The following is an 8377-nucleotide window of genomic DNA, read 5'->3' as shown; positions in this document are numbered from 1 at the left end:
AATTTTTCGATTTTTGAATTTTAGATTATTCGGTTTTTTGATATTTTAATATTTCAATATTTAAAATTTTAGATTTTTCGATTTCTCGATTTTTCATTTCAGTTCTTCGATATTTCAGTTTTTCATGTTTTCGAATTTTTCAAATGTTTTGATTTCTAATCTATCGATTTTTCGACTTGCCGGTTTTAGATTTTTTGTTTTTCAATTATCGTTTTTTCAAATTTTCGATTTTTCAATTTTTCAAATTTGACATTTATAAACTGTCAATTTTTCGATTTTACAATTAATCCGTGTTTTGATTTTCCCATTTCTTGACTTTCGAGGGGTTCGATATTCCTGTTCTTCAATTCTTTAATTCTTCGAATTTTCATTTTTTAGTTTTTTAAGGTTTCGATTTTTCGACTTCACTTTTTGGATTTTTCGATTGCTCAATTTTTCGACTTTTTAGGTTCCCAGTTTTTGGCTATTTCAGTTTTCGGATTTTTCAGGTTATTAGATTCTCAGTTTTTCTTTCATTTTTCAGTTTTTCGATATCTCAGTTTTGGGATTTTTCAATTTTTCGATTTTTAAATTTTAGATTTTTTAATTTTTAAAATTTTAGATTTTTCGATTTCTCGATTTTTCAGTTCAGTTCTTCGATGCTTGAATTTTTCAAGTTTTCGAATTTTTCAAATGTTTCGATTTCTTAATCGTTTAATTTTTCGACTTTCCGGTTTTAGATTTTCCATTTTTCAATTGTCATTTTGTGAAATTTTCGATTTTTTAATTTTTCAAATTTGACTTTCATTAACTCTCAATTTTTCGATTTTTCAATTAATCGATGTTTTGATTTTCCCATTTCTTGACCTTCGAGTGTTTCGATTTTCCTGTTCTTCAATTCTTTAATTTTTTGATTTTTCAGGTTTTTGATTTTTCATTTTTTCGATTTTTTAAGGTTTCTATTTTTCGACTTCACTTTTTTGATTTTTCGATTTTTCAATTTTTGGATTTTTAAATTTTAGATTTTTTTAATCTTTTGATATTTTAATTTTTCAATATTTCTTAATTCTTCGATTTTTCGACTTCCTGGTTTTAAATGTTCTGTTTTTCAATTTTTCATTCCCGATTTATCGAGATTTGATTGTTCGGGTTTTCGGTTGATCAGTTTTTCAATTTTTTTATTTTGGCCTATTTCGATTTCTCAGTTTTTCCAGTTTTCCATTTTTTCGTTTTTTGATTTTCTGCTTTTCCAATTTTTCAACTTTTAACTTTTTGTTTGTCGATTTCTCTATTTTTCGATTTTTCGACTTCATCACTTTTCGACTTCTCGTTCTTTTGATCTTTCAATCTCTCAATTTTTCAATTTTTCGAATTTTTAAGTTTTTTGATTTCTCGATTTATCGAGATTTGGATTTTTCGATATTTTGATTGTCAAGTTCTCAATTTATAAATTGTTCAATTTTTTACTTTTCGATTTTTCGATTTTGGCCGATTTCGATTTCTCAATTGTTCGACTTTTCGACCCCACGATTTCTTGATCTTTTGATTTTTCGATGTCTCTGTATTTCGATTTTCCAGTTTTTCGATGTTTCGATTTTTCAGTTATCCGATTTTTTAAATTTGGGAGTTTGGATTTCTCGATTTTTCGTTATTCGGTTTTTAAATTTTAGATTTTTTAATTTAACATTTTCTCGATTTTCTGATGTTTCATTTTTCGATTTTCAGTTCTTCGATATTTCGATTTTTCAATGTTTCAGTTTTACGATTTTTTAAGGTTTCGATTTTTCGATTCCAAACCAACCAAATCGCTTCTGAACGCTTAGAGTCGACATTGGCCTGAGCGCGCTCTGGTCTGTAGATCAAACAAGTTCTCAGGCGACGAGTTGTAGTGAAACAAGTTTTTTTATTGGCATCGACTATTTAAATTTGGCGCTTGTCTTTGGCGGTTGAGGACTCCAATGTCAATAAGGATGGTTTTGCAAAATCAGCCTGTATGTCGCATCTATATTAATCTATAGTTTAACTTTGTCTAGATAATACGAACGTGGTTGGCGAAACGCGTCGGCAAATATTTTGTGAGTTTTTGGTGTTGTGGGGATAAACGTTATATTAGACAATAAGTTCTAGACATGTAACCTCAAGATATACGGTCCAAAAGGCGAATGAATTATATTTATAAAAGTATCGCTGCCTAACGATAAAAATATGGCCAAAAATACTCAATTTTGCCTTTAATAATAGTCAGTTTACATAGCAACAGAGTTTTGAGCATTTTTCAGCTCCTATTTTTGTTCTGAAAATGTTGTTATACTCGTATAACCTACTCCAAACTCAGTGATACACTGTACTAATCAAACAATACATTTTTCAAAAGAAATTAAATAATAATAAAATATTGTACATAAAGTAGCGGTCATTTCTACGGAACCACTCGATAAAAAGTCAAGTTGGTAGCCCTGTCATCTAGTATTTTACGCCGAACGCGGTTGGTAGCGGTAGTTGATATGGCAATCGAAACTAGCACAACACGAATGTTTCGGTTGCCCTCAGCTATGCCGCACTGTATCCCGTGCAGACTGTATGTTCTGTTCATCTATTTATTAAAATAAAATATCTACATTGACAAAATGGCCATCTAACCTGTCAAATTTTTGACATATATGTTTTCCCCCAGAAACCCGTCAAGGCCACTTACACCAAACAAATTTTGAAAATTTACACTAGGGAGTGGTTCTATAGAAAAGATCGCGACTTTATAAGGAATTCACGTTCGGTAGATGTAACTAGATTTGGTAACTTTTTTTTTTAAGCTGTGTAACTGCGGACATAATTGTTCTAGTGTATAATGTATTACTGGAATGTCAGAAAGTAGGTATCAAAAATGTGACATGTAAGTAAGTAAAGGTCAAATATCGAAAATGTGATGGTTTTGTGGTAATCTGGTGAATCTATTTTTGAACCAAGGAGAAAAGCGCATCCCTCTAAAAGCCCAAAGAGCAACCCGCATCTAAAATTTTGAATCTTTTCCCTTCACTAGTTTTTTTAGGAGGACAAGCTTTGATGTCATCATCATGGATCCACAATTTCACCATGGATCCGTTCTGGTATATCCATGTCTCATCCAAGAAAATGAAAAGTAAATCTTCACCACAATCACGCAATTGGAGATAGGTACCGTCTTAGAAATTTGATTCTGGCAGCTATAACGTGTTTAAAATGTGAAAAACTTCGCCTTCGGAAACCTAAATTTATACGTGTATTACGTACAATTATTTTCAAAGCCGAGTGTTTTACCTCTTACAAAACAATAACGATTATATAAAACTTAAAAACCAATTGTAGAACGGAACCAACAAAGCATGTAGGTATATAAATCTGCGCAGTCGTCTTTCTGATTCTGATTATAATATTAACGGCACAAGCGCCGCTGTATCTGTATTATTTTAAAATTCGAAAAACACTCGACAACACTAGCGAACTTTACGGAGAATATTTCTGCCACCAGTTTAACTGTTTCCGTTTTACCCAATTTTTTGAAAACCACGAAATATTTCTTGTTTCTTTTCCTTTAAAATGAGCTTTCTCGTGATTACTTTTATAGAAATTGTTTCCATGCTGTATTTAAGGATTTTCTTGAAACGAAGCGTGTTAAAATTAGAAAAACTTCGTTTTTTTTCCACACAATTCAGATTTGACATTTGAATTAGAAAATTAGACAGTTGATGCCAATCTTAAATTTCTAGTGATCTTAAGATTGCAACTTAACCACAGAAAAGTTTCTGTCAGTTACTTCTACCGAACGTGAATGCTTATTACTCATTCTTTTATATTATTTAATCCAGTTTGCTTCAGACAATAGACTGAAACGTGACTGAAACTAACAGCAACAAAATACCGAGTAAGGAGTGACTACAAAAAAAATATCAATGTTTGTGATTTTTGGTCAGTGGCAACATATTTAAAATTTTATAATGGCATACCTGATATACAGATGAAATTTTGGTCACCATGGATTTGTTAGGAGCACTCGTGTCAAAATTGACTATTATGAACTGGATATGCAAACATTGCTGCCAATAATTCAGAAATGTCAATCCAAAAATTTGCAATCACTAATGGTTATTTAAAAAAATTGATGTGGTAAACACAGACATCTAGTAATTTCTGCTTTTCAGCAACCGCTTCACGCTTCACGTTGGCGGCATTGTTTGTCACTACCTCACATTTGTAGGTTATCAACACTTTGAAACTATTTTCAGCAAATATTTAAAATTGCTGCAATGTTCACATTTAGAACATTATTTAGGAGTGCTAATTGTGGAATAATTACCAACAGAACTTACTTTACTGTGACAAAATGCTGCCAGAATTATATTAAACCGTCTCCACTCAATCAGGTGTTCACTGAAGAAAGAAACTTCACAAAAAATGAAATACTATATACCTCTGTAAGACAATATGCTAAGTCTAAAGATAAGAAAAAAGAAAAAGGTAATTGTTCAGTAGTTTATAACAATTATCATTTACTTTTTTGTTACAGGTAAAGCAAAAGTTGCCATTAATGAAAGCCAACTGTCTGAAGTAATCAACCTCGAATCACTCAAAACTCATATGCAAAAAGCCGTAGAGACGTTAAAAGATGAGTACACGAAACACTTGTCAGTCAGAACAAATGCAGGTAAATTTTTATTTTAATTAAATAACTGATACATAATTTTTTGTGGTAGGTTCCATTGAGAGTATCCCTGTAGAACTTGATGGAAAAACGCACACCTTGCAAGAACTTGCTCAAATAGTTAGGAAGAATCCTAAAACAATGGTTGTTAATATGTCAGTCTTCCCTCAAGCCATACCAGCAGCTTTAAAAGCAATTGAAAAGTCAGGAATGAACCTGAACCCACAACAAGATGGAACAACGTTATACATACCAGTTCCTAAGTAAGAATAACTGTGTCCAAAGCTGAAATAATTAACAAACAATTTTAGAGTTACAACAGAACACAGAGAAAACTTGGCTAAAAATGCAAAAGCTTTATTTATAAAATGTAGAGATGCCGTCAAAGATGTGCAAAACAAGCAAATAAAATCACTGAAGAAAAAGGACAAACTATCGGAAGATCTAGTCAAGAATTGTGAACAACAAGTTGTTGCTATTGCTAACACATATGTGACTGAAGCTGAGAAAATATTGGAAAGCAAACAGAAAGAATTACTTATGAAAAATTAAAATAGGTCACACTTCTATTTGTTACATTTGAAGTAAAAATACAAATTTAAGGACAATTTATTTATTAATTAATGGTTGCATACAAATAAGAAAATTTATATAGCGATACTGTGCCGTGGCTGCCTAGTTAAAAATTAGACAGCCACGGCACAAATTCAAGCACGTTTTTCAAAGGCAAAAGGTAGATTTTTAAAAAAATTAAAAATCTTCCTTTATTTATTCTGTATCCATTGCTACTGCTGCGGCTGGGTCTCTGGGACCCTGGTCCTGGTCCCCCGCTTCCTCCCGTAGAGGTTCCGCTCCTGGATCATGAGTCCCACCACCTCTTCTTTCCTCTCCTTGAATCATAGCCAAGAAGGGACCAATTTCATCATCCACCAAAATCTTGAAAGGCTGTCCTTTTCCCACATACCCAATAGACACATTCTTGATGGTTAAATCAACCTCAGGCGGCAAAGTATCACGCAACGCCCTCAAACCATGCTTAATCAATTCCTCCAAAGAACTCGATGAAACCTCTTCCAAATGCTTCTCTAAATACGTGCGCGCACTCTGCGACCTCGCCCCAATCGACATCGCCTTACAATCATAAAAATTAGCTGACGGGCACGTTTGATAAACGTGAGCCCCTTGATCATCGTACCCTGCCACTAGCAGCCCCACTCCATATGGTCTTCGATCATATCGCTGCGTACACAACTGCATTTTATTTCCCAACTGGCTAATCAAACGGTTTAGGGGCAATTGCGTGTCATGCGAATACTTGTAGTTGAGGCATTCGGTTCTCATGTAGCGGCTAAGGATTCTTGCATCGGCGGTCAAACCTGAGATTGTGATTCCGATGTGGTCGTCGATGTTGATGACTTTCTTCTGGTACGCTGAGAGCTCGGAAGACGCTCTTTTGAGAGCGATTAAGACGGCGTGTGTTTTACTTTTCAGGCCGACGGTCGCTGAACCCAAATTTACGGCCTCCATGGCGTACTCCACTTGGTGGAGGCGGCCCTGGGGGCTCCAGACGGTGACATCGCTGTCGTATTGATTGCGGAACATTGTTTAACACTGAGTTTTGTTTAATGTTACCGGGTTTGTTTTTCTAACCATGTACTGCTGTGTCACTTACGGTTTTGGACAGAATAACAGTCATGAATTTTGACAGCGCGGGTTACAGAACTCTGTAGTGCTAAGCATTTTGGGTAATTATATTAGTAACCGCGAGAGGGCCAATGAGTGGGAAACAATTTTTTTCTGAAATAATTGACCCTTTTCCTGTAAGATCGTAAAACTTCCATAGTGACTTTCCGTGCGCACGCATCTTCAAAACCACGTTGGAAATAGTATCCAGCACTCCGGCAGCAGAGCAAACGCTTGTGACAACAAACCGCTTTGACAGAATGCAACCGGCTACACATGCGTAATCTGTCGCTCATTGGTTAATTTTAACTTGGCGCTCCAAAAATCTGACTTCGCCTGCGCGATGTTGTCTCACTCTGTATCATTGGAATTTATATAATGTCTACTCACTTTGCTTACAGGAAAAGGGTCAATTATTATTGTTTTAATTATATGTAAAAAGTGTTAAAGATAATATATTAATTTTTATTTCTTTATAAAGAAAACATATTTTTTTAATAATAATTATATAGCTGCTATTCCTAATCCTACATACACTGCACACCCGGGGCCAAAAATAATTTAGGTTGTATTTCAATTTTTGGCCGTGATTATACATATTTTAAACAAAAATTTTGAAAAAATATATGTATATTAACTATTAGTTAGAACTTTCCTCGCCCCTAAAATACAGTTCAACAAATCCAACTTCTTCAAAAAATTAATTATAACATTTGACTTGGTTTTTTTTATGATAACTCTAATAATTTGTGTTAGTGTTAAAGTAAAGTAAATGTTCCTATGGACTCAGAATTTATAAGCACAGCGTCTGTCATTTATAAAATACGGTGTTCTTTTCTACGTGAGTGAGGAGTGGTGAGGATTAAAGCAAAAATAAAAATTACTACAGACTCGTAATCTCAATCTGCTATAGTCTACAGTGCAGATTTTTTTCCATTCTATAAATTTTTTATTAAATTTTACTTTCATTGCCCGTTTTAAGATTTGTTTTGCTAAAAAAAATACTACAACACGTGCATTTTATTTAAAAGAACACTCATAGTACATAAACAGGTATTTTTAATTTGTTGCTATTTTTCACTAATATTTTATTTGTTTCAGATGTTTGGACCCATCCTCGCGGCTGACGGCGACCAGATCTAACGACCTTTAGGCACGCATCACCCATGGAAAAACCCAGTTTTGAGGAAAACTGTCAAGAAGCAACTGTTTTTGTAAAAACGAAGACGCCAAGAGGAGATACTAAATCCAGGACTGTTATTCTCGACAACCAAGAAAGAATCCGGAAAACTGTTTGGAAGATGCTTCAGACGCAGTTTCCAGCAAGACCAGTAAAAGCCCATGAAAGGGGAAAACGTCGCCAAAGTGAAAACGTTGGGCCTATTCCCAAAAAAAAATATACAAAAAAATATTATTGTAGAGTAATGAGATGCTAATAAAACTTTATACTCGTATATTTTTTTTGTTATATTAATTTTTAATAAACTATCTGCGTTGTGGCCGTATCTGTTTGAACTCAAATTTCGCGATGAGAAAAAAAAGCAACGCTGCGAAACTGCATTTGATTAATTAGAATTTGAAAAATAATTAATTTAAGAAAATCGTTAAACTTTGTGGTGACCGAATTTAAATTAATTAACAGCGGCGCGAAATCACATTTGAATGATTTGAATTTGAAAGAGAAAAAAAAATTCAATCACAAAAAGGAAAATCGTTATACATAGGCAACCTGGTGCACGGAAACGCTTGCTTGGTAGTCGGACGATATAGCGCCAGGGGATTTTAGTTAGAGGGTTAGTAGAGACAGGGCAGCATGGCCTAGAGTCAGTCTGAATGTGCTTGTGTGAGTGTAACTACGTGGTAAGAGCTAGGTTTAAATTAGTTGGTTTTGGTAGTTAATAAAATGGGAGGAAGCCTTTGTTTAACGACAATCAATCGTGTTAACGCCAATAAATATTGTCGGGATGTTTGAGTTTATTATATGTCTCCGCCGCCTAGGCCAGCTGCGGCGACACCATTTGAGGTGCCGGCCGACAGTGC

At 34.2% G+C, this 8377-nt stretch overlaps 2 protein-coding genes across 2 annotated transcripts; one reads left to right on the top strand and one right to left on the bottom strand.

The window, feature by feature from the left end:
• Window positions 1-4175: 4175 nt before the first annotated feature.
• LOC135135103 (ribosome-recycling factor, mitochondrial) lies at window positions 4176-5262 on the top strand. The gene is made up of 4 exons (XM_064064089.1): window positions 4176-4470; window positions 4520-4657; window positions 4707-4917; window positions 4966-5262. Exons 1-4 carry the CDS (start codon window positions 4260-4262, stop codon window positions 5204-5206), a joined length of 801 nt encoding a protein of 266 aa, XP_063920159.1. The 5' UTR covers window positions 4176-4259; the 3' UTR covers window positions 5207-5262.
• Window positions 5252-6360, bottom strand: Prosalpha6 (Proteasome alpha6 subunit). The gene has a single exon (XM_064064088.1). The coding sequence runs from the start codon at window positions 6254-6256 to the stop codon at window positions 5423-5425; it is 834 nt and encodes a 277-aa protein (XP_063920158.1). The 5' UTR covers window positions 6257-6360; the 3' UTR covers window positions 5252-5422.
• Window positions 6361-8377: the final 2017 nt, after the last annotated feature.

Source organism: Zophobas morio, unplaced genomic scaffold (genome assembly GCF_036711695.1).
Source record: "Zophobas morio isolate AGI-343-1 ecotype UQ-CSIRO unplaced genomic scaffold, CSIRO_AGI_Zmor_V1 ptg000024l, whole genome shotgun sequence".
In the NCBI taxonomy this organism is placed as follows: domain Eukaryota; kingdom Metazoa; phylum Arthropoda; class Insecta; order Coleoptera; family Tenebrionidae; genus Zophobas; species Zophobas morio.
The sequence above is the reverse complement of the archived record's forward strand: the minus strand, read 5'-3'. Positions and strand labels throughout refer to the sequence as shown.

Coding starts and splice junctions, on each gene's coding strand:
- LOC135135103 (XM_064064089.1), top strand. CDS start 4,260: ATGTTCACATTTAGAACATTATTTAGGAGTGCTAATTGTGGAATAATT. Junction 4,471..4,519: donor AGATAAGAAAAAAGAAAAAG/GTAATTGTTCAG, acceptor TTTTTGTTACAG/GTAAAGCAAAAGTTGCCATT. Junction 4,918..4,965: donor TTATACATACCAGTTCCTAA/GTAAGAATAACT, acceptor AAACAATTTTAG/AGTTACAACAGAACACAGAG.
- Prosalpha6 (XM_064064088.1), bottom strand. CDS start 6,256: ATGTTCCGCAATCAATACGACAGCGATGTCACCGTCTGGAGCCCCCAG.